General features: G+C 40.7%; 2 protein-coding genes across 4 annotated transcripts; one reads left to right on the forward strand and one right to left on the reverse strand.

The window, feature by feature from the left end:
- Nucleotides 1–9,882: 9,882 nt before the first annotated feature.
- Nucleotides 9,883–19,583, reverse strand: DNAJB9 (DnaJ heat shock protein family (Hsp40) member B9). 2 transcript variants are annotated; one of them, XM_015854201.2, is made up of 4 exons: nucleotides 19,476–19,571; nucleotides 18,376–18,504; nucleotides 15,166–15,393; nucleotides 9,883–12,822 (listed from the first exon to the last, which is right to left on the reverse strand). In XM_015854201.2, exons 3-4 carry the CDS (start codon nucleotides 15,380–15,382, stop codon nucleotides 12,389–12,391), a joined length of 651 nt encoding a protein of 216 aa, XP_015709687.1. In that variant the 5' UTR covers nucleotides 15,383–15,393; nucleotides 18,376–18,504; nucleotides 19,476–19,571; the 3' UTR covers nucleotides 9,883–12,388. The 2 variants fall into 2 exon arrangements, with proteins under 2 accessions (XP_015709687.1, XP_015709679.1); XM_015854193.2 differs by lacking the exon at nucleotides 18,376–18,504 and having other exon boundaries at nucleotides 19,476–19,583.
- Nucleotides 19,584–19,646: 63 nt separating this feature from the next.
- THAP5 (THAP domain containing 5) lies at nucleotides 19,647–25,298 on the forward strand. Of its 2 annotated transcripts, none has more exons than XM_015854176.1 (3): nucleotides 19,647–19,841; nucleotides 22,795–22,984; nucleotides 23,793–25,298. In XM_015854176.1, the coding sequence occupies exons 1-3, from the start codon at nucleotides 19,759–19,761 to the stop codon at nucleotides 24,744–24,746; spliced, it is 1,227 nt and encodes a 408-aa protein (XP_015709662.1). In that variant the 5' UTR covers nucleotides 19,647–19,758; the 3' UTR covers nucleotides 24,747–25,298. The 2 variants fall into 2 exon arrangements, with proteins under 2 accessions (XP_015709662.1, XP_015709667.1); XM_015854181.2 differs by lacking the exon at nucleotides 19,647–19,841 and adding an exon at nucleotides 19,931–20,295.
- Nucleotides 25,299–27,355: the final 2,057 nt, after the last annotated feature.

The following is a 27,355-nucleotide window of genomic DNA, read 5'->3' on the forward strand; positions in this document are numbered from 1 at the left end:
CCGCACAGCAGTGCTGGCACAGCTCAGGGTGGAGGTCTTTGTATTATGAGGATGCTACTGAAGACTATACAGATACATACTACCTTTGGTGTATGTGCGTAGCTGAAGAAAGGGATTGGGGATAAATCAATTTATCCAACATTACATTTCAGCATTTTAAATTCATGCACGGTCTCTTCTCTTTTGAAGGTATTGTAGCTCTGAAGTTGACAGTCAGCACCCCAGCTGAGTCTGAGATATTTGACAAAAGAGCTTGCCACTGAATGCTCAGCTGCTATTTCCATCAGCTGCCAGGCAGTACACTTGATTCCAGAAAGTTTTGAAATGAGTCTAGCCAGAAAGTTCAGGATTGTTTGGACCACCTCCTTGATCCCAATTTATAACCTTAGCAAACAACCTCATTCATTCAAATGGCCCTACTACATTGAACAGGGCTGGCAAGACACTAAGAGCACATAAAGTTACGTGCAAAAATATGTTCCTAGTCTAGTCTGAAGCATTCATTAAGCACTTTGGCTTAGTGCCAGAGTACCAAGAATATTTCTCTTTCAGTTGTTGAAGTACTAAAGAAATCTACGAATTTACATACAAGGAAATCTACCTCTGTCAGGGAATGTATAAGTATACAGAAAAACGAAGAATTAAGCAACCTTCCTTTTTTTATTATTATTTCAGATATATTTATTTTAAATAAATGTATACTATACACTCCTGCAGATGAGACAGAGGCTGACTGATATTCAGCTGATTTACCAGCTCCCAAACTTGCTCCCAGGCACTTACAAATTTGTCCCCATCAGCCTACAGTGACCTGAGAGTTCTCCGTACTTTACACAGAAGTAACTGGCCAATTTACAATGCCTTTGAGAAAAGGCTCTGAACTGCCCAAACTCTCTTATAAGTCATTCACTGCATTAACGACTGACTTAAAAAGACAATGAACAGCAGGCAACAGTAACCCTGAACGAGCTTCCGAAGAGTCCCTCCCCGCTCCTCACAGCTGGCTGTAGTACTAAAGCAAACCTTGCTACCTTGTTCCCTACCTTCCATATCCGCACTACTATCGCCGTGCTGTTCTGTGCTAATTCTGAGCCCTTCCAGTATATCATTAGCTGCAGAAGCTGATAAACTGACTTCCCTCCTATGCCTAGCCAACTAAATTCTTACAATTACAGCCTGTTACAAGAAACTGGTACTTGAGGAAAAAAATAATAATAATCACTCATTTGAAATTTTTCTGATGTATCACTATTACATTATTGGTAGCTGGGATTTCTCCTCCTCTATTCCAGCATTCCCAGATTAGGACGTATCTCTTTCTTGGGAACTCAGTTCACCATCGATCTTTTTTTCTCTCAGAACAAAAAGCAAAACTGGACATACTCAGATTTATTTGGGGCAGGGAGGGGGGAATGCAAGGACCACAGAGCCATCTGAAAAGCACTCCCCATATGTCAGTTACACGTGGCTATACCTGCACATATCGGTTCTGCATTCCAGAGCTATAGTCTCAGAATTCAGCTCTACATAGTAACTAGAAGACCTGACAGCCATGTGTGATGGTTGTATACCTCTTGCTTTTTCATGCTAGCAGCATTCTGGCTCAGACATTGCTGATAGGCAGGCTAAATTGGACACAAGCATTGTAAAATTGTATAGTCACACCTTGTCAGGAACTAAGCTGCTTGTCCAAGGATATGAATTCCTATTCAGAGCCAGTGTCGTTAAGAAACTACTAATAAGAAAGGGTCAGGGTAACAGCCTGTATTGTGAGACAGTAAAAGGAAGAAGTTTGACTACAAGTCAATAACTTCTCACTATAAATATTTGTAGCCACCACAGCCCATAGGGCACAGTGGAGAACTGTATGGTGATCTCACCTTGAGCAGGGACTCATCTCAGGCTTGTTCCCTGAGGTTGAAAGATCCCTTATCCAGCACTTTCAGCTCCACAAGCCAGGTCTGGGTGTCAATTTGACACAATACATACCTGTTCCTGATTTTCTATAGCATTCCCCCACAGTTCCACAGCCAACTGTAAAAAAAGATGAGGAATGTAAATAAGACTAAATTTCTTATACTATTCCTGTAGATATGACAATCTTAAGCCTGTATAATTCAGACTGTACTATTTATGGAAGCCATTTATTGTATAGTCTATCCCTCAGAAGAGCAGGCCTAGAAATCCAAATCATAAAAGATGATGAATATGAGTGAAAAAGAAAACTAAACTGAAGTTATTCATTCTAATGAAAAATAATGTTAAGTGTGCAGAGTCACGATTTGCCCTGAAAAACTGCAGTACTGAAAGTATTAGGAGTGACAGAAGGCAGAAATGAAATCTAAATTCGCGCAAGGAGGCTGTAAGAAATGGCTATTAGAGACTATTGTATCTGCATAAAGAACATCTTATCAAACTGAGCACAAATGCATCTGCAACTCTATTCTTACTAGAAGTCATGCTAACAAATCAAAAGTTCTTTACAGAAAGCAAAAGTACCATTAACGAAATTCATCATAGTATAGGCTTTAAAGACTTAGAAGATCAGAATGGTTGTACTAGCTAAAACCTAGGTCTTCCAAGTGTAGTATTCTGTCTACAACCATTCCAATATGGAAATGCCTAGAAATTTTAGCACAAGGTAAGGGCATTTTTTGTTTTTCTCTTCTGCTCCAGCAGCTCCAAACATTGTCTGTTCAGGGAATTCCTGAACTTGAAGAGATTTATCTATTTATTAATTCCTGACAGAAATTTCTTCCAAGATTTTCCCATTTTCACCTTGAATTTGTCTCGTATTCTCTCCATGCTGTTTATCTTTTCTTGCAAGTTCTGCGTGTCTACTATCACTTCCATGAAGAGCTGCTAAATTTCATTTTATTGAAACTGGATGGTCCTTGTAACTCATGGGCGTCCAACATTTTAGCTTTCCTGAGCTGCACCAAGTGAAGAGAAATTATCTTTGTACACATAGGTTGCTCTGAAAGTAATGCCTCCTAATTATTTCCATGGAAAAAATCACCAATACAAAGGGCACAATAACATTGTTTGGTAGAGAAAATTCTCAGCTATAAAACAGTATTTTTCAACACAGCCACCACAATTAGCTCTGCATTTTCACCAGTCATGAACAAGAGCCTCCATTCCATGCTTGTCAGCACCTGCACCAGCACAGGTAACCCACTGTCACCATCACCACTGCTGAAACGCAGCACCCACCACCTCACTGTACTCACATCCACTGTTGGGTCCTCATAAACATTCATCAAGCATCAACAAGAATCCTCTCGGGGTGAAAAAAAAAAAAAAAAAAAAGTTTTTGTAAAATTTATCTACAATTACATGTGCCTCAAATGGTAAATTTTGTTCTTTACTCTTTCAAAATATTACTAGTGGTTTCTGTATACTACTGCTTCACAGAGCTCTATAGATTAACCAAAAAATTATGACAGCTTTTATTCCCTGGGACATTGCTCTATTCACAAGAGGTTAATTTTTCATAGTTAAAATATTTACTAATATTGCTGATCTACTTATAAAACAAATAGCTGTGAAGAAATCCCTTTTACAGCTGGGTTTTTTGTTTTGTTTTGCTTTGTTTTTTTTACATTTTCATTGCAATCAGAATTTTGAAGTGTTTGTTTTTTATGTCTTACAATTGTTTCTTAAAATGTTTCCAGCAAGAAGAAACATCTCCACATAAGGACTGGTATGTCAATGGACTTCTGAAGAAAGAAGGTTTCCAAGGCAGAATAGTCTCCTAGACACTGCTTTGGGGACAGTAAATGGTCTATTCATAGAAAGCAAGCCTTCTAGAATGCAATGGGTAAATAATGCATTTTCTGAATCTATTTTTATTTATTTCCCTTGAAATATACTGCTTGGCTTACAAAAAAAAAAAAAAAAAAACTAAAGAATGGCTTGTTGCTTATTTCACGGAGAAGTACTGCTGTGAGATGTAGTATCTCTGTTGCCCTCAGCCTTCACGGATCGCGAGTAAACAAATTTTATGGGATTGTTAGAATAGACTGTGGTTCTCATGAGGTGTGACAGCTGTTATTTCATAGTATTTAAGTCAGTGTGAAGTGACAGTCAGACACATACTGGAAATGATACCTACAGGCATAAATAATGTGTATCCACACAATTTCTACAGCATGTAAACACAATGATGCAGTCATATTCCCTCTTTCAGATGCGCTCTCCTTGGCACATCAAGACTGCTCACTGGGTACCTGTGATGTTCCGTGACAAATTGCCCATTCTTCACACTTTGCCGTTCTTTATGGAAGGACCTACCCTTTTTCAGCAGTATAGTACTGTTACATTTGCAGCTTTCCCACTCAAACCATTTTCAAAACACAGACTAATTGAATTAGCAGTAAATCTAAAGATGTAAAAATAAACACGTCTGTGAGCATGGTTGGGGATATTGGTTGTAGTTGTCTTTTAGTTCTCACTGCTCTAGCCTGTTAGTAATAGGCAATAAATTACATTAATCTTCCTATGCTGAGTCTCTTTTGCCCATCACAGTAATTGTTGAGTGATCTCCCTGTGCTTATCTCAATACGAGCCCTTTTTTTCCACATCATGTTTTCTCTCAGTTTTTTTTTAACAGTGGGACAGTGAGAACAATGTGGCAGAGCTATCTGCTCATCAGCCTGAAACCACCACATTCGCCTTTGTCGCAACAGAAGAAAGATGTTTCAACAGAAACACTGCACACACAGGACATGTTTTGTAATGCAGCCAAAAGTCATTATCTGATGCAGCCTGTTAATTTAGCTCTGATTCAGACAGCACCTGATTGAAGCAAACACTGAGTAGAGCCAGAATTAACTCATGATGAGGAGACAATGTCAGGAGCCAAGAAACCTTGTCTCTCCTTGCAGCTCCGTCTCAGATTATTTACATAACCATAGGTTACTCAGGTCAGGGCTCAAATGCATGACTGAATTATGAGCATCTAATAAGTGGCTGTGTGTCTAAGCAGGGATAACTCATGGCAACAACTTGCATTGCCAGCAAAGGACATGTAAGCTAATCTCCATGACTTGAAACTGAGCAGGCACAAGACAGCACTTAGAAATAGTTAAACTTCAGATGACAGGGATAACTTAACGATGTGCCATATGTCGCTTTCCTTAGGTGTCCATGAGTTGAAATTAATCATTGTTTTTAAATAGCACAGAAGTATCTGCAGAGGTCTGAGTGTCACAGTCACTTCCTTCCATTATCTCATACAGAATCCTGTTCATTTATCAAGTGGGTAAAACTTCTGATTCCCTCAATGCAAAAGGGATTTATAAGAGGAAAGTTACCCTTCTCAAGTTAGTCTACACTCACTGACATGTTTTCTTGTTGTTTTTATTTACTTTAAGGTTACTGTGCAAACTGTTGATTTAATGTAAATTTGTTCTGTCAGGTCACTTATTTATTTATTTATTATGTGGATAGGTTAAATTTAAACCAGTAGATTTCATGTGAGAGATCATCTGTCAGCACCTGTCCAGCTTCCTGCAAGATTGGGTATCATTTGTCCTATCACAGGCAGAATAAAAGCAGAAAACCAATATAAAACCTCACGCTGTTTTACTTTACTAACTCAGCAGGATAAGGGGAAAGACAGAGGAGGAAATCAGGTTGTGCTGAAATGGATTGTACCACTTCACAAAATTTCTTAGGATTGCAATATATTTTTCATATGTACAGACTAAAATGCAAATAGAAACATACTAACTACAGCAATTGTCAAATAGGAAAAGAAGTAGAACTGGAGCAAAGCCCAAGACATTGAAAGGAAAAGAAAATTGTGTGGGGAGGGGTTATATGAGGAAGAAAGAATGTGTTGCTTGGATTTATAACATTTCTACCAACAAACCACAAGCTATGCATTCAGTTCCTAGCTGAAGCAAGTTCTGTATATGCTCCACCTGCACAGACAATAGTTTTATTTCTTTATACACAAGTGCTAACATCAGCTCACTGGACTGATCCTGACAACACAGCTGGCACTCCTCTCTCCACACTGCCTCCCCTTTTGTCTCCAAATCTGAGCTACCAAGAGGTGGCAGAACCATCAGCCCCCAAGTATCTGTGTTAGCTGCCTAGCAGGCCAAAGGCCCACTTCATTTTAAAATTACTTCAAATGTACATACTAGAGCAGAATGACTGAATCAAAGGCATTTGGATTCATCAAGAAATTTAGGGGTAGAGAATCTTCCCTGTCTGCTGAAAATCTGTATGCTTAGCATTAACACCATGGCATTACAATGGGTACTTGTTCACCAGCCAGGTGGAGTAAGGAGAATACTGCCCCAGGACAAGCATTTTGGATCCACTTTATAATTTAATTGAGTTTGCTGAAGTGCCTATTGTTGCATGACAGAAGAACGTATGTTACTCCTCCCCTGTGGACTTCTTCAAATCATTACCTGCATATTTAAAGGTAAAAAAACACTCATGTGTGCCAGGTGTTGAATCAAAATGGTGTGAAGCCAAGCGGGACCCTTCAGACAAGGCTCACTTCATCTTTCTTATTTCCCATTTAGCATATTCACCTCTGTGCCAGAGGGAGATGTAGAACAGATTATAGCAGTATTATCAACAAGTAACTATCTAAAATGTATTTTCTCTCCTTATAGAGATAGACAAAATTTTGCTAACTAGTAATGCCTAAAATTGTATCCTTTTCAACCTAGGCCATTCTAAGATCATCTAACCCCCACCTCCCTGCTATGTGCAGAGTCACCAACCACCAGACCAGGATACCAAGAGCCACATCCAGCCTGTCCTTGACTGCCTCCAGGGATGGGGCATCCACAACCTCCTTGGGCAACCTGTTCCAGTGCATCACCACCCTCTGTGTGAAAAACTTTCTCCTAATATCTGACCTAAACCTCCCCTGTCTCAGTTTAAGACCATTCCCCCTTGTCCTATCACCATCCACCCTCATAAACAGCCATTCTCCCCCCTTTTTGTATGCTCCCTTCAAGTACTGGAAGGACACAATGAGGTCTTCCCAGAGCTTTCACTTCTCTAAGCTAAACAAGCCCGACTCCCTCATCCTTTCCTCACAGGAGAGGTGCTCCAGCCCTGTCATCATCTTTGTGGCCCTCCTCTGGACCCACTCCAAGAGCTCCACGTCCCTCCTGTACTGGGGGTCCCAGGCCTGGACACAGTACTGCAGAGGGGGCCTCACAAGAGCTGAGTAGAGGGGGACAATCACCTCCCTCTCCCTGCTGGCCACCCCTTTTTTAATGCAGCCCAGCACACAGTTGGCCTTCTGGGCTGCAGGCGCACACTGCTGGCTCATGTCCAGCTTATTGTCTACCAGGACCCCCAAGTCCTTCTCTGCAGGGTTGTTCTCAAGATCTTTCTTCAGTTTGAATAAATACTGGGATCACCCAGCCCAAGTTTAGCACCCTACACTTGGCCTTGTTGAATCTCGTTAGTTTCACATGGGCCCATTTCTCCAGCCTGCCCAGGTCCCTCTTGAAGTGAAACTGAAAACTACAGCTTCAGAAAACAGCAATGCCATTACATTCTCTGGGTGAGCTGATGCAGAATGCACAATGTTCTGCATTTCAGGGTGAAGACTGAACTACCCCTCCCTGAATAGGAGATGTTCTGGGCTGAAAATACCTCCATACTCAAGATAAGGCTGAGAGTAACATCCTGTAGCTCGTCTATGCTCTGCAATATATTCAGAGTATCCCTGAGATCACAAGACGACTCTCCTCCATATGCTGTCCCCTACACAATAAAAATTATTTAAACATTATTCCACTGCGCATTGCAGGAGACTCAAATTTTGGAGGATCAGCTGCCTCACCAGTGCACGTCACTAGGATCTTACACAGCTGTCAGTCTTCCCCTGGGTCCAAAACAATCCCCCCCATCCCTCACTGAACATTAGTCTCCTTGAACCAGTTCAAAAGTGTGTGCAAGTGCAACAGGAGGCATCACACACACACACACTTGCCAGACAGCCATGTATGGAGAAAGGAAAGTCCTTATTCATGTTTTTCTTGTATCTATTGCAGGTCATGACCAGTAACTGAAACAGAAACATGCATTTTCAGCCTGACTGCTTCCTGGAGAAGTACCAGGGTAAAGGTTGGCATCCTCATGCAAGTGAGTGCAGTGATCCATAAAAAGCTGGGTGAACAATAACACCAGAACAATCATCACAAATATTTCTTCCAGTTCCTCTGCATTCAGCCTGCAACTGTCTCTGCTTGTGCTTCTGGCTTTCAGAAGTAACACTATCCACAATTCCTCAGCTGAGGACTTAGGGCAATAGTCCCAAAAATACCACACCTGTGAAATGCGCTGTTGACAGCGGTCCTCTACATGCAACTCAGAAAGCACTGTTTTACTGTATTCCTCATTGTCTCATCACACCTTTGAGAAGTGCAATAGTTTTTGCCAACACAGAGTCACAACTCAGACTGTCAGCAGATCCACCTCCCCCTCCCTTAAAAACCAATGAATAGGTAGGTAGGTTGATCCTGCATGTGCAGTCGTTCTGTGGTGGACTGTCTGAGAAACACTGCTTGGAAAAGATGGTCCACAACCTTCAGTTAGGGTTCCAAATGTTAGTTAGGATGTGACTACACATCCCTAATGATCTGAGCCCGTCAACAGCATCCTTTGGTGTGCAACTACAGTAGAAACTATAAGAGCAGTAAAATGTATTTGTTTGTAACCTTTACTTCAAAGTTGCTGAACCAAAAGCCAGTGTTTTAAAGGCAACACCACACAAAAAGTTGTTTTCTACTCTGCCAATGCTTTAGAAATTAACACTTGAGAACACTTGTTTAAACCAAACCAGAACCAAGGATGAATTACAGCCTCAATTTAGAACTGATGCAGACACACCAGAAGTGGCTGTTAGTTGACATCAAAATTAAGTAGCCACTATAAGGAATACTGGGCCCCCATTTGGTCTCTAAACCAAAAAACCCACACAGACACCCATACTACATAAGCTAACAGCATAATGTAAGAATCACTGTGTAAGTGCAGGCCAGTCAGGCTCAGCCATGTTGGCCAACAAAGTAATATGGAGCTCTGAACAGCATTTCTTCTGAAATGAGCTCCACACATGGAACAGTAAAGATATTCTACTCAAGGCTTTTGCTTCAAATCCCAGGTAGAAACGCTCTCAATGTGAGCTAAACACAATCAACCACCACACAGCATAAAAACATAATGCAAATCTTTCTTTGTCTTAAAATACATTCAATCCTAACAATGTGGTTTTGTATCAAGATGGAAGACTTGATTGTATCCCAGGAAAGCCAGATTTAAACAAGCTATGGCCAAACGAGATGCACTGATTTCTGAAACTTTCAACTCCACTTTCAACAGGTTAGGCCCAGAAAACAAGAACTTTCAAGCAGTTATGCAGACGGTTTCTGAATCACCATGACAGCATCCTCACAGCTCCTTCAGAATTTATGCTTTTCAGCAACAATCCATGCCCGTCATAATAATCTCACACAGCTCAGCTGAGTAGACAGCACAGACTGCAGGGAAAGTTCTCAGTTCAAGGCAGAGGCTTTCAACTGATATACCTATGGCATCCCAAATGAAGAAAGGATTCTCTTGCACAGGCTCTTTTGTGTGCTTAGTTTACAGATATAATCCCTAAATATCAACTAGCTCCAAACAGCTCTCAGAAAAAAAGAGACCAGAGAATTATGTCCATTTTCAATTCCTGTTCCTTTTCCCTCCCATCCCATCAGCTCCTTAGTGAAAATGTAGCAGTCAAGATGTTCTATAAAACACATGCTCCACACAATGCACTTTAATCTGGCTTCAATCTACTGTAAGAGGAAGGGGATGGGGGGAGGAAATAAAAAGGCTTTCTCACACAAGCAGTTTTCACACATTTAATGTAATGGCACCCTAATCAAGTTTACAGTACTTTTTTCTCCACTAGATACTGTGTTTCAAAAGTAATGGGAAAAAAAAAGTGAACAAAACACTAGTTGTCTGTAAAGAACTCAACTATTCAGTTACATATGTATAAATGCTTCCTTAAGGATTGTGATTTGTACTTTTCACTCTTACGTTCAAAGAACAGCTTTAGCAGGGTCTTTTCACAAGATATCAAAGATGACAAGACTCAATCACTTCAAACTTCTGAAGGTTAAACGAGGACTTCCGTTAACAAGCCTCCCATGAAGCAAACACTATAAATAGGAAAAGAATGTGCAAGAGCTCCAAGTAAGTGAGATGCACAACGTGTTTCGCAAGCTTGCGTTCTGATAGCAACAAACTGAAGACTGCTGCCTGAGGAAAGCCTGCCTGAATCTCTTTTGAGTTTGAGTCTACCTAAAACATATCCACTGCAGAAAGCTGTTCCGATAGATAAACGCTGGGAGCTTCTGTCCTAACTGAAAAGTTCCCCTTTGGATGTTACCTTTGATGAACAAAGCAAGCAAAATGGTCACTTTTAGAAGCTCTAGGAATTACAGGATGTATTTACTGGTTTGCCTATGACACACATAATTAAGAAATTGTGCGCCTTTTATTTGTCTGACAAAAAGTAACAAACAAAAAAGCAGGTATCTATGAAAAAGTAATTCAGATCTGTAAGTTAGTAATTTGTTCACTTGGATGTCCATACAGTATGAACCAGATAAACTGACTCATGCGTAAAACTGATGGAGTCTGTTAAAATAGCTGCAGAAATCTACATGAATTACAATTTTCAGTTCAATCATATTAATTACACAGAAAAAACTAAAACATCTATTTGCACAGAAAAAAAAGAGTGGAAATAACAGACATTCACACACACCCCAGCATTTTTCCTACTATAATATTGCACATTCCAACAACGTTGCACAAATTACTGGCTTTTTTATAAAGACCATGTATGAGGTATTAGTCCATTAATAAATAAAGAAAAATATGGAAAAGCACTTAATATAATGCAATAATCCATTCCAAGTATTTAGTGAACGAAAACAGAACAAGTGATAATACACACCCTTGCGGGAAAGGTTAACGTTACTCAGCAAACAGTCAGCTTTCAGTATCAGATCAAGAAGCAAAGAGTTAAACCTTTCTGATAAGGATCTTAAGAATTCCAAGCCTATTTATAACACTGCTGTTCAAAAAAGCTTATTTTGCTCATGCAATCCATTTGAAAGGTAAATTCCCCTCATAATTTTAAACAGTGTGTGTGTGATAACCTTACTGAAGAACTTTTGGGTTGACTTCAGTTTATATATACTAAGAGTTTTTGTTTTGTTTTAGAAGAGTTTGCACTGGTTACAGATGCCCACAGTGCTGAAATTGTTACCCATTAGCCCTGTTTGTTATCAGACACCAGCACTACAAAGTATTAGGTGAATATGGGAATTGTAACCTCCAGTTTTGCTATTCCTTTATGCAAAGAGTTTACCTTTCAAATTGCAAGGCTGAAAAATCTCTGCTGACAGACAGGTAATAAATATGTCCAAACACAATCTATTTCTTATTTAGACTGCTCCAGAAACACTAGGAATCTGAAGGTAAGCTTATTTGTTTAAGTTTGCCAAAGCACAAAGGAGAACTTAAGTTCAACAAATGGAACTATGGCAACTACAGTGCACACAAGATAATATGACAAGCATAAAGCAAGACTGTATTCAATACGCTCTTCTGAATCTTGTTAAGAGATATTTGTGGAGGGGTGGAGTAAGAAACACACTATGTGCATACACAAACTTGCATACATCAATAGCCCTTAAGCAAGTGAAGGGTTATTCACAACCTCAAGCTACATCACTCTCCTAGTTGATGAACGATCTTAACATATTTCCTTTTTTGTTTGTTTTCAAGTTGGAACATACATGCTTTGTTTCTAACAGATTTGCAATGCTGGACAATATAACGAAGACACAGAGTTATTTCTGCTGCTATTTTGTGCAAATTTTTGAACTTGTGAACTAAGTCCATATTCAGTAAAAACTACTAGTGAAAATCTGGAAAGACATAATAAAAAAAAGCAGCACTTCAGAATAAACTATCACCACTGCTGGAAATCCATGCACCAGTAACTCAAACATTCCTGAATTGGCATACAAGAATTATATTATATTTCTAAAATTAAAAAATATATATCATATGATGAATTGACTGAGTGCTTACTAAATTGAAATACAAAATTTCTTCTGTTGCAAGATTATTTCTCTCCTCTTTTAAGTAGTTACTGAAGCATGTAACTCTTAATTGCATGTTGTTTCTATTCTGATAATTAGTTCCATCTATAATTTCTTTATAGCAGTTAAGTGTTTTTAAGAACACACAGTTCAAAGATTTCTTTCCATATTAGCACATAACCAAGGAGAATTATGGAGGTGTTGAAAAGGAGATGAAAAGAACGGAAACATTATTGCCCAGAACAGTCTGTGTATGTAGTAACCATGTTTCCTCGTCTCTGAGTGACAGTCCTGCAGTGCTTGCTGGATCCATGGAACCTGTTATCAGTTCGCACTGCATGTCTGTGTGCATTTTCAAAGTCACTAAAAGAAAACATCTTTTCCATATTTTCAAATACATCATCAAACAGTCCACCTCCAAAGGAGAACTCCTGGAAAGAACGTCTTTGCCGATTGTGAGCTTCCCGATGACTTCGGAAGTGATTTTCAAAGTGCTTTTTCGACCGTGAGTACTGACTGAAGAGGTCGTAGTCTTTGAACAGATCGTCAAAGTTGAAGTTAAATGATGACTGATGAAATGGGCTTCCATTATTTCCTTGTCCTCCATGACGGCCAAACTGATCATATTCTCTTCGTTTATTCTCATCCGATAATGTTTCATATGCTATTTCCAATTTAAAAGAAAATAAAGTTTGAAAATGTTAATTGCATGCACATAAAGACTAGAACCAAACAAACACAGCAGCCTTCCCCCACTCCTGCAATGAGATATACTCTAAGCTAGACTTTAATTGAACGCTGAAGTCCAATCAAGATTAATATTTAACTTCCTACAATCCAAAATCAGCTGTTTCAAATTAATTACAGCTATTTACTTACAATAATAATAGTTATACTCTGAAGGCAGATCACAGCCTCAGAATGTTTAATCCACATAACACTGTTCAGCCAGCAATAAAGATTACTGCATATATTCGAAAGAAAACATCAGCAAGATGTGGAAATGCATGACTGGAGGTAAGAGGATGTGTTAGTAGCTCTCCCTAAACAAGTAAAATGCCTGCTGCATTCTTATCACAGAAACAATGCTGTGTTTGTAAAGCTATGTGCAGGCAGACAGTAAACTGTGGCTATGCTGGAGTTAGAATTAAGTGATAAGCTAAACACTAAGGGCAGAAAAAAAACAACAACAACAAAGGAAATGAATTAGCTATTTGTCCAAACTCCCAATATTTCAGAAGTTCAACAATAAACCTAAATTATTTGATTGGGTATAACCAAAAAGGAATTAGGTTTCTACCTGTTCCTTGGTCCAAAACTACAGCTGCAGTTTTTCAAGGCAGAAACTGACATATAAAATACTGCTTGTAATTAGAATACGTATTTGGAATACTACCATTTTCTTACCTGTCAGTGGCTTCCCAATTTTCCTATGTAGCTCAACACATACTTAGAACTCCCACTTCCTCCTTTAGTGTGGCTAATAGTTACAGTTTCTAAAAAGACCACCCCTTCTTTTGACTGCGTAATAATGACTACATTATTATTTTTCTTTCAAAGTAACTGTTCAGTAGATAAGAAGATAAAGCTCCGAGTTTAGAGAAATACACGAGGTGGATGAATGTGACAAAAGCCTATGGGGATCATAAGTAAGATCACCTTATTCTTCAGCAAACCTTGTCATCTTCTTGGTTATTCACTTCCACCATATGTGGAAAATATTCTCTTTTCAGTAGTGCGTGGGGACAGGACTAGGGGTAATGGGATAAAACTACAGCATAGGAAGTTCCGCACGAATGTGCGGAAGAACTTCTTTACGGTGAGGGTGACGGAGCACTGGAACAGGCTGCCCAGGGAGGTGGTGGAGTCTCCTTCTCTGGAGATATTCAAGACCTGCCTGGATGCCTACCTGTGTGACGTGGTGTAGGGAGCCTGCTTTGGCAGGGGGGTTGGACTCGATCTCTAGAGGTCTCTTCCAACCCCTACAATTCTGTGATTCTGTGATATGTGATATTTGAATCACATAACACTCATGAAAGGTTCAGGTTGGAAGTGACGTTTAGTTTACTGCTCTGCTCAATTAAGTCAGTAATGAGATCAGCCTGGTGCCTCAGAGCTTTATTCTCATTCCTGAACATGTGCAACTGTCTAGGCAACCTGTTCCAATTGTTGTCCATCCCCTAGTAAAGTTTTGCCTTATAGCCACAATGAAACTCTTGGGCCTGACATCTCTTGTATTCCCACCATGAGCAACCAAAGAGCCTTTCTGAAGGATTCTTTGTTTGTTTCTTCTTAAAACCAATGCCCCTATAGGTACTGAAGGGTTTCCATTAGGTCTCCCAGAAGCCCCAGTAATCCTGAGCCAGGTCTTATCAGGCAGATCAAAGCTACAGTAACTGAAGTAAATTCCTAGGGCTAAAGTTGTCCTACTCCCATGTATTTCTGTGAGAAGAGACTTTAGACTAAAAGTGCAATAGGTAGAAATGCTGCATAAGAGGTCTGCCTACATGCAAAAACAGGAACAAGTCAGATACTGACACGACGTGTCACCACAAAAGTAGAAGTAAAAATACACACATTTTTCCTATCTTATACAGTAAAAACAGCACATTAAGTTAATGTATTTGTTCACAGATATAATTATAGACTAGAATAACAGAATGGCTTATGTTGGAAGGGACCTCCAGGATCACCCAGTTCCAACCTTCTGCCATGAGCAGGGCTGCTACCCACCAGATAAGGCTGCCCAGGGCCCCATCCAACCAGGTCTGGAACATCTCCAGGGATGGAGCATCCACAGCTCTTCTGGGCAACCTCTTCCAGTGCCTCATCACCCTCTCAGTAAAAAACAAGACAACAAACAAACAAAAAAAAATGCCATACCATTTAACTTAGATCTCCCCTCTTTCAGTTTAAAATCACTCTCCCTCTGACCTATCACTATCTGCCAAGTCAATATACAAGCCATGTGTCCAATTATTTTAAGATTAAACTTAGTATACGTTACCTTCAGCAATTTCTCTAAATTTTGCTTCTGCACCAGGACTCTTATTTTTATCCGGGTGGTATTTCATCGCCAGTTTGTGAAACGCCTTCTTGATCTGGCGGTCAGACGCATTTTTTGGAACTCCTAAGATATCGTAGTAGCTCTCTGTAGCCAGTATTAGCTCAGTTATCATCAAAATGCAGAGAGCAAACGTGAAGACAGAATGCGTAGTTGCCATTTCTGTGGTTTCTAGAAAGAGAAAATAAACATACTTGAACATGTTATTTCATGTTCCACAGCAACTTAAAGAGAAGTTTATGCTGAAATAGTAAGACATGTATTTACAGCAAATTTACAGTGCCCTTAGTGCGTGGGGACAGGACTAGGGGTAATGGGATAAAACTACAGCATAGGAAGTTCCGCACGAATGTGCGGAAGAACTTCTTTACGGTGAGGGTGACGGAGCACTGGAACAGGCTGCCCAGGGAGGTGGTGGAGTCTCCTTCTCTGGAGATATTCAAGACCTGCCTGGACGCCGACCTGTAAGACGTGGTGTAGGGAGCCTGCTTTGGCAGGGGGGTTGGACTCGATGATCTCGGGAGGTCCCTTCCAACCCCTACAATTCTGTGATTCACTGCTACAGTTTATGCTGCCATACCTGGACTAACTGTAAACTAAATCCTGAGTTTTAGGATCATAAACACAGCGGCTTTAAATTAGAGTGCAATTTTCAAAATATACTGACTATACTGGCAGACTGATTCACTGATGAGGTTGAGCAACAATAAGAACCTGAAAACACAACAGGACTAAAAGTCAACTTTGAGATACAGGAAAATGAGACTGTTAGACACTCATGCTCAGCTTCAGGTCATTTAACTGGCCTAAGCTGAACATGATAAAAGCAGAACACTCATCTAGAGTACAGAGTTCAGACACGTAGGAAACTTCCTCTACTACTTACAGGAGAACTTACTTTGCTCCCATATTAGACTGTGCTTGAAATAAAAACAACTACCAAACCTCTGATATAAAGGAATCTATCTGATAAATATCACTGCACATAATAGGTTTACATACCCGATTCTCAATGCATTAACTGAACTCAAAAAAAAGGAGTTCTCTACACAAGGCAAAATATGGTGCTGTTTCCTGTTTAATAAGCTAATCTTACAGTCAGAGCACAGAATCACAGTATTATCAAGGTTGGAAAAGACCTCGAAGATCATCCAGTCCAACCATCACCAATACTTCCCAGTTAAATCATATCCCCCAACACAACATCCAAACGTTTTTTGGACACCTCCATGGTCGGTGACGCCACCACCTCCCTGGGCAGTGCATTCCAATGCCTGATTACTCTTTCTGAGACGTAATACTTCCTAATGTCCAGCCTGAATCTCCCCTGCCACAGCTTGGAACCATTGCCTCTAGTTCTATCACTGTCTACATGAGAGAAGAAGCCGACCCCCAGCTCACTACAACCTCCCTTCAGGAAGTTATAGAGAGCAATAAGGTCTCCCCTGAGCCTCCTCTTCTTCAGGCTGAACAATCCCAGCTCCCTCAGCCTCTCCTCATAAGGCTTGTGCTCCAGACCCCTCACCAGCTTTGTAGCCCTCCTCTGAACGCGTTCCAGGGCCTGAATGTCATGAAAGTAGCATACTTTAGCTGGTACACAAACCGAACAGTTGTTCTTCAAAGTTTCTTAACAATGTGTATCAGCTAAATGAGACAACTGAGCCTTTAAACAGGAAGACCAAAACCTCTAAACAAAATTCATATACAGGCACAAAAAAAAAAAAAAAAAAAAAAAAAAAAAAAAAAGTCAAAAAAACACATAACATTTCTAAGAGACAGGTCAAGAAGCTAAAATGAATGTGGCAAGGTCAGAGCAAAAAGCTCACACAGGATTAACGTACCCATGCCCTCTTAAGCATTTATTTGGCTAGCAGCCTGCGTGGTATCAAATGTTATGAAGAAGCAGTTGAAACAAACTGTATTTTGATCAGTATATGCAGACATCAAATGGACAGTTCTCTGCCATATTCTTCTTGCATGACACCAGACAGATTTTCAGTGCAAGATGCTTTCTGTATTTTTCCACACATTCTTTCCCACCAGTTCACTCCTCTGAAACTTTCCCACCTGGACACCAAGACCGAAACACACACACACACTTCCTTCTCCACCTTCTGTGCTTTCCTTCTGCTTTGCACATACAGATTTTTGTCTCCTTAACATGACAGAGACCAATTTTGTATGCACAACATAGGTATAGGGAGCTGGGATTGTTCAGCCTGGAGAAGAGGAGGCTCAGGGGAGACCTTATTGCTCTCTATAACTTCCTGAAGGGAGGCTGTAGTGAGCTGGGGGTTGGCCTTTTCTCTCGTGTAATCAGTGACAGAACTAGAGGCAATAGTTCCAAGCTGCAGCAGGGGAGATTCAGGCTGGACATTAGGAAGTATTACGTCTTGAAAAGGGTAGTCAGGCATTGGAATGCACTGCCCAGGGAGGTGGTGGAGTCACCGACCATGGGAGTGTTCAAGAAACGTTTGGATGTGGTGTTGAGGAATATGATTTAGCTGGGAAGTATTGGTGATTGTTGGACTAGATGATCTTCTAGGTCTTTTCCAACCTTGATAATTCTGTGATTCTGTGGTATGAGGAAACAAAGACGTTCTGCTCTATTCTCCTGTGACTAATCTCCCAGTTTCTACTATTAAACACTAAATGGAGCTGAAGAATTGTTTACCTCCCTCATTAAGGACAAACCCATGTTACTCAGTCTGAAAACACCAAGTCATTCACTAGTTTTCTGCTGTTCACAAACCTCTCCATTAATATTATTCTTTATAAAAATTATACTTCCGCTTCTCTTTCACTACAGTTTTACTTTAGGATTTCGGCAATGTCATTTAATGCTCCATTGCTCCTAGTCTTACTTAAATTCCTAAGGGTTTTCTTCTTTTTCCCCATTAATTTGTAAAGTCAACCAAGAAGTGAGATATTTCTTTGCATTTAAAAAGATGTATTTAGATAATATATTTAGAATTAATCAAAGATATTGGATATTTTCTTCCCCAGAGAACAGCTGTTTGACACGCAGTCAGCATCTCAGTGGTGCTATTGCCAATTCAGACAAAACCGAAGGCCAGGTTTGACTTCCCACACCCACCAACCCCAACTATTTTCACAACTGCTTTCATAACAAAGCCTCTTTTAAATACTTACTCTGCTTCCCAAGCAAAGGGAAAAGTTTCACTTTCTAGGCTTTCTCTGGTGATTACTTATGAACTCTCAAATAAGCTCTGCATGCTGCTCGGTATCAAGCTTATTCAACAGAAGAGCCCGTCAAACCTACTGTTGGAGAATGCTGTTAGGAGCCACATTTTATTTGTGTTCGTCTAGCAACTAAGCAGGAGATTTTACAAGCACAGATTAAGCACTTAACACTATTAGATGAGTAACTACAGATCACGACTGCTATTAAGCTCGGTATAGAAATCACACTAGTGTCTACAAGAAGAACTACAGGGACGATAGTGCTCAGTTGGTTATCAGTTTACCAACAGTGAGGGTTTCATCCAGGTATGGCACGCTCTGCTTGTCAAACACAGGAACCAGAGCAGCCCCTTCCACCTCCCAATGCCAATAATACTTATCCCATCCCTCTTTTCAATTAATAAGTGAAGACCTCAGTTAAACGCTTACATTCGTAAAGTCTCACCCACTCACAAACCCCACTCATCACCACTCTTACGTGCAGTGCGATTTTGATCTTTGCAAGCTATTTGTTTACCGGCAAGAAAGTTCCCCAAGTTTCCCACTGGTAACGCGATGAGTCAGCCCGGCCCGCACAGCCCCCCTCCAACCCACGGGACTCGGCTTCTCCCTGTCTCTTCCCTCTGGCAGCCAGACCCTGGAGCTGAGGGGGCAGGTTACAGCGGGCGGGCCTAGTGTGGAGCGGCAGCCAACAAACCCACAGCAGGAGGCACAGCGACCCCAGGCCGCCCCGTGCTGCCCCTCAACGCCTCATAACCCACTCCAGTCCCTCCTCGCCCACCACTCGCTTTATCCCCCTCCATCATAGTATCATCACAGTATCACAGTCTCGTGGAAGGGACCTTAGAGATCATCGAGTCCAACCCCCCCCGGGATTCGAGCCCCTGTGTAGCAGAGCGGCACTTGCGCCACGGGGGATTCGAACCCACGGCCTCCGGTGTTGCAACGCGGCATTCCTACCACTGCGCCACGGGGGCACACATCCTCAGCACCATCTTCGCCCCTTCCCAACCGTCCCGCATCAGCCCCCCGCTCTCACCCCAGCTCACCTCAGCCCCGCACCGCCCGCACTGAGCCCGCTGCCCCGCGGCGTCCCGCTCCACTCCCGCCCAGCAGCCTCCAGCGCACACTCAGTGCGCAGCTCCGCACCCCGCCGGCCGTTCCTACACGAAGCGCTCCGCCATTGGCTGTCCGCTCCCACATGACGCGGGGCTCTGACCGGGCGGGGCATCCCGTGTGTACGCGGTGCCCGTTGTCCCCGTGACCGCCGCCCCCCGCTGCCCCCCGCTGCCGCCGCGCGGATGGTTCCGGGCCGGGTTGGGGCGAGCCGCCATGCCGCGGTATTGTGCTGCGTCCTGCTGCAAGAACCGCGGCGGGCAGAGCGCCAGGGACCAGCGCAAGCTCAGCTTCTACCCGTGAGTGAGCGAGGAGGGGGACCGGGATCGCAGAGCCGCCCCCGGATGGTGGCTCTGGGCGAGGTTGGGCCCTCGGGAGAGAGAGAAACCAAGCGGGGCCGGAGCTGTGGGTTCCGTGCCCACCGCCCTTTGGTGAAGAATCTTCCTGATCCCCAAACTGACCCTCCTCTGGTGCAGCACAATGCCGCTCCATTGGGCCCTGATACTGCCACAGAGAGCACAGATCAGTACCTGCCCCTCTGCTCTCCTCCTGAGGAAGCTGTAGGCTGTTGTGAGGCCTCCCTTCAGTCTGCTCTTCTCTAGGATGAAGCAACCTGAGCACACTATTGATGTATGTTCAAGTGCCGCTCTGCTACACAGGAGGCTCGAATCCCAGGGGTTGGACTCGATGATCTCTATGGTCCCTTCCAACCCACACGAGACTCTGATACTGTGAACTTTAAACTAACTCAGGGTATGTTGTGATAGAGCTTCAAGCTTAAGGTTTCAAGCTTAAGGAAGGGAGATTTAGATTAGACATAAGGAAAAAGTCTTTTACAGTGAAAGTAGTGAGGCACAGTAACAGGTTGCCCAGAAATGTGGAGGATGCCCCATCCCTGAAGACTTTCAAGGCAAGGCAGGATCAGGCCCTGAGCAACCTGATCTAACTGTGCACGTCTCTGCTCATTGCAGGGAAACTGGAGTGGATAACCTTTAAAAGTCCCTTCCAACTCTAAGGTTTCTGTGATTCTGACCTGTAAGTTTGTTGCAGTGATTGCTATTCCAGGATGAGGAAGGCCATGTAGGAATACCCACAGGAAGACAGACTTGTGGTGCAAGTGGTAGAAGTACCGCTCTGCTACACAGAGGCTCGAATCCCGGGGGTTGGATTCAATGATCTCTAAGGTCCCTTCCAACCCGCACAAGACTATTACCTATTACCTATTACAGCTTTGAAAAGGGCTTTAGTTTCAATTTAAGGAAACTACATAAACTTGAATGTATATAGTGCATGATTCAGCAGTATATGTAATCAACATAGAATGATCATGAAAGTGAGTGGAAAGAAGTTATATTGCTTTGGCAAATGTGAATGTCACGTGGATGATCAAAACAAGTTTGAGTTCTGGGACATGTTTGTATTCAAACATATGCCACCAGTATAAAGATGATTCCAAAAACACAGCTGTTTTCTGCAGCCATTGAATTGCGCTGTGTTATGGGTAACACAGTCCTGCAGAAGAGGTGCTGAGGCTCATTCATACCAGAGAACAGATTCTGATGATGGGGAAGAGAGCATTGAGAGCAGGAGCAAGTTAATATGTGAATATTGTCCTTCACACTGCCAGTATCTGATTCTCTTTACATCCTACAGTTATGATCAGGTTAGGTTTGATGACCCAATGCATTTGTCACTTATGATATCATTTACTCAAAAGCATAGATTTTGGTTACAGTTATTATTGTTCATGACAGATCTGCTGAGAAAGACCTAGGGATCATGTTAGATGAAACACTTATCAGTGCCAGCAGTGTGCACTGGCAGCTCAGCAGGCCAACTGAATCCTGGGCTGCATCAAAAGAACAGGGGGAGGGCTGTACATCACAGGGCTGTTACACCTCTCCTTCAAAGTCAGACTGAGGGAGCTGGTCTTGTTCAGCCTGGAGAAGAGAAGGATCTGGGTAGACCTTGTTGTGGTCTTCCAATATTTAAAGGGAGATTATAAACAGAAGAGAATCAACTTTTTACACCAGTGGGCAATGGAAGTACAAGGAGGAATGGCTTTAAATTAGAAGAGGACTCATTTTGATTAGATGTAAGGGGGAAATTTTGCACTCAAAGGATGGTGAGGTGCTGGAGCAGGTTGCCTGGAGAGGTTGTGAATACCCCATCCCTGGAAGTGTTCAAGGCCAGGTTGGGTGGGACGCTGGGCAACCTGATCTAGTGACTGGCAATGCTGCCCATGGCTGTGCAGTTGGTGCAAGAGCTCATAGTAGTCTGGATGTTTGTATTGCCATTACCATCATAACTTGGCTTTTCATGCGTCATAACAAGCATTTAGTTTCTCTTTAGCTTTTGCATATTGTTATTCATTGAGTAAACTACACATCTTTGCTCACTTTGTTATAATTTAATTCTCTTTCCCACATAATTTGGGGAATATACTTTCATAATTGGGCATATACTTTCAAAATCAGTTTTTTATATATGTGTCTTTCAGTAACACTGAGTTGCCTTCATTTTCAAGTAGGTTAGATGGTTGCAAAGCTAGTTATGGATTATGCAACATTGGGTACTGAACACTGAGAAAGCTTAGGTTTTGAAACAACACGGAGAAGTGTTTTGTGTTGGTGTGTATTTATGTTTTTAACAAAAGTTAAATCCTGCAGTGGAAATATTATTTGCATTTCTAAGTGATTCAACAGTCGTAAGTATGATGTATGCTAAGGGGTTCTTTGTTAAATAATGGAAAAAAATAATAATAACAAAAGTTTTGATGCTTAGTTTGTATAGTAAGATTCAAAAAAAAACCAAAGCTCTACAAATGGTATTATTGGTGTAAGGATGAGACCATACATTTTCTTAATGAATTCAGTATTTCCTGACAACAGGGGAAATGCTTTTTGAGCAAGCATTAGAGAATTGAGACTTTTAAACACATTGGCCTGAAGGTCTGAAGTCCTTGACCAGCAGAAATCAATAGAAATTCTGCTGGACTCGTGGGCTGATATCCATTAGAAAGCATTTGGTTGAATAGTGGGTTAACATGTAAGTGACAGTACTTTCTGGTGGAGGGAGGATCTGGATTAAAATGAAATAGAAAGGAATCGCTTGAATTCCCTGAAAGGAATTCAAATAAGGAAGGACAGCATTGTAAGAAATAGTAAAATACTCTTTATTTTCTTTTTAAACATAAAGACATTTTCAAAAACTAACAGTTTTTTGCTGCCCCTCCCATCTGTTTTAATAAAGATTTCCACTTCATGATAAAGAGAGACTTGAGAAATGGTTGCGGAATATGAAACGCGATGCGTGGACTCCAAGCAAACACCAGCTTTTGTGCAGTGATCATTTTACCCCTGATTCCCTCGATGTGAGATGGGGTATAAGATACTTGAAACATACAGCTGTGCCAACAATTTTCTCTTCCCCAGATGATGAGGTAATGTGTTCCTATCTTTTTTTATGATACTGTTTATGCAATAATATATTCTAATTGTTTTTAATATAATCGTAGTTTATTTAAAAAATAAACATCGCTCCATCAAAATATTTTGTTAATGAAAGTGACACGAAACTAGCACATAATTCCATAGTGTAAAGGACATACAGCTGCTTTGACCAGAGGTTCAGCATTGTTTATAACTGGACATTGAAGAAATATTTCCTTTAGGAAGAAAATAATTTCCTATGAGAATATTGTAAATATCTATTTATTGTTCAATTATTCCTTATAATCAAATGCTCTTTTAAAGCCTTCTATGAATTAACTGTACATAATCACTGACTTCAGAATGCCTTATTTTCAAACTCCACGTTTCTTTTTCCTGTTAATAGCCTCTCAAACACTTGTAGGCTACTAAAGATATGCTGCAAAGGCTGTTCCATCTGGCCTGTGAAAAAATACACTGAATAATATTTTTGTTTCAGTGACTGACATCAAAAAGCTTGTTTGGATACTGATCTTAAATCTAATCATGTGGTGATTATAGTTTACTGTTCTGCGAGTTTTTCTTTTTATTCTGCTGTTGGTAAGTTCTCCTTGAAGTAAACTGCCTGACTAAAAAATAGTTTCTGAAACAACTTTGATGCACCTGTAAAGCAGTAATTTTCTACTGTGGATCTTTAATATGCATGTATTTAATACAGTGTTTCAGTTGTAATAAAGAATGGTAATCAGTCTCGGGTGTTTTGTACTTCCATGGTATGAATTTTTTGTGTGTGTTTTGTTTTTTTTTTTCTTTCTCCAGGAAAAAGGCTCTTCTCAGAACAGCCCACAAGAGATAAAGAGAGAGGACCTGGAAGAAAGCACTAAAAATGTTCAGTCCAATAAAGTACCTGTACCACTTGAACCAAAGAAAAGTTCTGTAACTGCAGAAAACCCAAATAAAAAAGCAGAAGTAATTTGCTCAGCTGTGTTGAGTAAATCTTTACAAGTGCAGAAACTACAGCTTGAAAACAGAGGAGACTTCAAAGGAGAGAGTATCATTCTTGATAATTCATCTCAGCAGCACGTACATCAACCTGAGCCTGTTTTAATGGCAGCAGCAGTCCAGAATGTGGAAGCTACTGATGTTCATGCTTCTGTAGAAGTTCCAGTAAGTTGTACAACTACAGTCTTGCAATTTTCTGACCCTGACTACTTAAATTCATCTCTGAAAAATACTTTAGGTTCAATTACTGACTATTCACTTGAAAATCCGAACTCTCAGGTTGTAGGCTGTTCTGTTGAAGTGCAGCCAACAACTGAAAATGCAGTTTTGGTCAGTACAGTCGCGCAAACTATTGAACAATTTGATGGAGGTGAGGAATCTGTCATTGCTATCATCGTACCAGCGGAGAGTCCAAAAGAGCCTGAAATAGTAAATGGATCTTTCCTGCCTATTAAACAAGAATTTCTTGACACAGAAGAAGTGGAAACAGATAATTCTCTGCATATGAATGCATATAATGGAATTGAAATATTACAAACTGAGCATTCATATTGTAAGCCAGACATAGATAGAGAGCACCTCTGGCAGAAAATTTCAAAGCTCCACTCTAAGATAACTCTACTTGAAATGCAGGAGGTAAAAACTTTGGGGAGACTTAGGTCCTTGGAAGCTCTTATTGAACAACTGAAGCAAGAAAACCTGCTTTCTGAAGAAAAGCTCAAGATCGTGGAAAACTGCTTCACAACACTTGAAGTGACTATGATACAGTAAAGGCTTTGAATGGTTCTTCTTAAGTATCTTTTTAGCCTTTGACTGCCCTTCTATACACATTCACTTTTGTTTCAGTCATGATACTCTAAGTATTTAAAGCAAACTGTGTGAACTACAAATGTTCTTTAAAATGTTTCATCAATCACTGCCAATCTTAGCTGGTAGACAGTTGCCCATAAAATATGACTTGCAAGTGAGTTTTAAAAGAAAAACAAAACCTGTTTGTTTTAAGTGTATGAGGTGAGTCGGTATAAGTGAGTCAAGCTTTTCCAGGTGCAGCCTTCCCTGAGACATGCAAGTTTTGCATTTGGGGCAGTAGCGTTAGGATGGTCATCATAACTGCGTAGAATGGACAATTATAAAGCACTTGTTTTAAAAAGACAAAATTGTCCTGATTCTCTTTCAAATGAGTAAAGAGGCATGTATTACACGTTGTCCAGTGGAGCCACCGTTACTCTTTAGTCTTCTGTCTGTCTCGTGTTCATTGATAGCTTTTGTACACTTTGACTCTATTAAATTTTTCTTCAATAAATGCCGTGTCCTTTCATTTCATTTAGTTCAGTTTTGTTTTGTTTTTCCTGAGATAGTATTATTAGAATTGTGAGAAATGTTCAAAGTCAAATATTTCAGGTTTGGCAAGGATCCTGGTGATACAGCAAAGTTTATTAATTATTGCAGTAATGGGTGCACACCGCCTATTGGCAAGGAAGAAACTGCGTACCAGTCAGTGAAACTCATTCCATTATATACTCCAAACCCAACGCAGGTAATGCTCTCCTGTTCCTCACTCATCAGTCAAGCATCTCAGGCTCACAATTTACCAGCACTGCTGTTATGATACATTTCCATATAAGGTCTGTTACCAACCTGTTGTTTTTTGGTATATTTTGTACTTTATCGTCCTCCTATCTCTGTGAGACTTGTTCTGTCCTGTGCTGGACTCTCCCTCCACCTTGCAGTCTTGCCTTATCTTTTACCTGTCTCAATTCTACCCAAGTCAGAACACCCCAAATCTTAGCTTTTTACTCTGTTCAGCAACTTTCTTAGTGGAAGAAAAACAACTTACATAACTGTTTCACAAGAGGGTTATAAGTTCAGTGAAGGCCTACACTACATACAGAAAATACTGGAAGCTCCTACTGCAAAAACACAATTTACATCTCACAGAATGAACAGATCTTTCTCCTCTTTTTGGAATGTTGGAATATTCTCCTCAGGTGGAAGGAAATATGTTCGATAATGACTGTTTTCTGATTATAGAGGAAAGTTGTGAATATTCAGTGAGTGCTGTCCACTCAGCTTTGATTGTCTTGCAGCCTATATACATGAATTCATAGATCCTTAATAATACACTGAAGAAAACAGCATTTTGCAGAGCAAATCGCTGTAAAAGTAGTAGTGCGCTATTTTTCTGTAGCATATTCTTTGAAAAATTAATTATGAGATTAAAAATGTGGTCTTCTTTATTGATACTGTGAGCAGTTTCTAGTGCACAGGACATGAATGTGTTGGAAATACACTGATAATCTGTTTTGAGGGAAATGAATTTGCTTAAATACTTATTCTGTCAGCATGCCAACCCTCAAGACTTAGAATTTAATGTGTGATGATGAGAGTTCTTCAGGGACTTCTAGGTACTTTCCTATATTCAGGTGTCCTCACCCAACACCAGTTCATTATAGGATTGATTCTTGTACTCTCCTCTGCAGTCAATTGGCCGCATTACCTGTCAGATGCATTCTGCAGTGTCCTGCGGTATTTGTTTTAATTAAGCAATTGAGGATCAAGCAGCGTGATTTACAAATCATGACAAAACTAGTCAAATGGCAGAAGAATTCCTGATATCAATACTAAGAACGCTATTTGTGGCATAGATATCTTTAAAGCTGGGGAAAAATAAAAGGTGTTTTCCTTTTTTTAGGGTGTTTATTGGGGATAGCAGAAAAGTTCAGTATCTTTAGAAACACTCACCAAGCCTACAGATTTCTCCTGTATAGGGTGGTTTGAACTAATGGGACCTGGGTGGACATAAATAGCCCCCTACACACAGCTTTTTATGCCAGGTAGCCTCAGGTGAGAAAAGCTAGATATAGGCCTTAATAACCTGTTACCCTAAATGCTACCCAAAGTAACTGCAGCTCTTTTAACAAGCAGGATATTACTTGCTTTATTTTTCAATGGTCTTTTTTTTAAAGGTATTTAACATTAGAATAGATGTTAAATAGCATAACGTTCTATTAGCCATGTGTTTTCAAGCAGAACTTTACATATTTAGGTTAAAATTTACCAGTTTTCCTAAATCTTGAATATTTTGTCTTGTTCTCTGTGTCAGATCATGGTGCATCTCATCTAGGTTTGTGATTTCTGCAGCAGGAGCTAGCATTGCATATTTAACTTACTTATAATAAATAAAGCCAGAGATTGAAAACAAGATCATTTTGTATTCAGTCTTTCTCAGGACCACTGCTGTGGTGATAAAGAGGCTGAACCCCACCACAAAACAGTGTGCAGCTTGAAGGTAAACCAGAATCAGGGCTGTTCTGTAAATCACCATTGCAAATTTACTCTGATAAATTATTTTGGGCTAAGAACTTTGTATATTTTGAAAT

This window comes from Coturnix japonica, chromosome 1 (assembly GCF_001577835.2).
Source record: "Coturnix japonica isolate 7356 chromosome 1, Coturnix japonica 2.1, whole genome shotgun sequence".
NCBI lineage: Eukaryota > Metazoa > Chordata > Aves > Galliformes > Phasianidae > Coturnix > Coturnix japonica.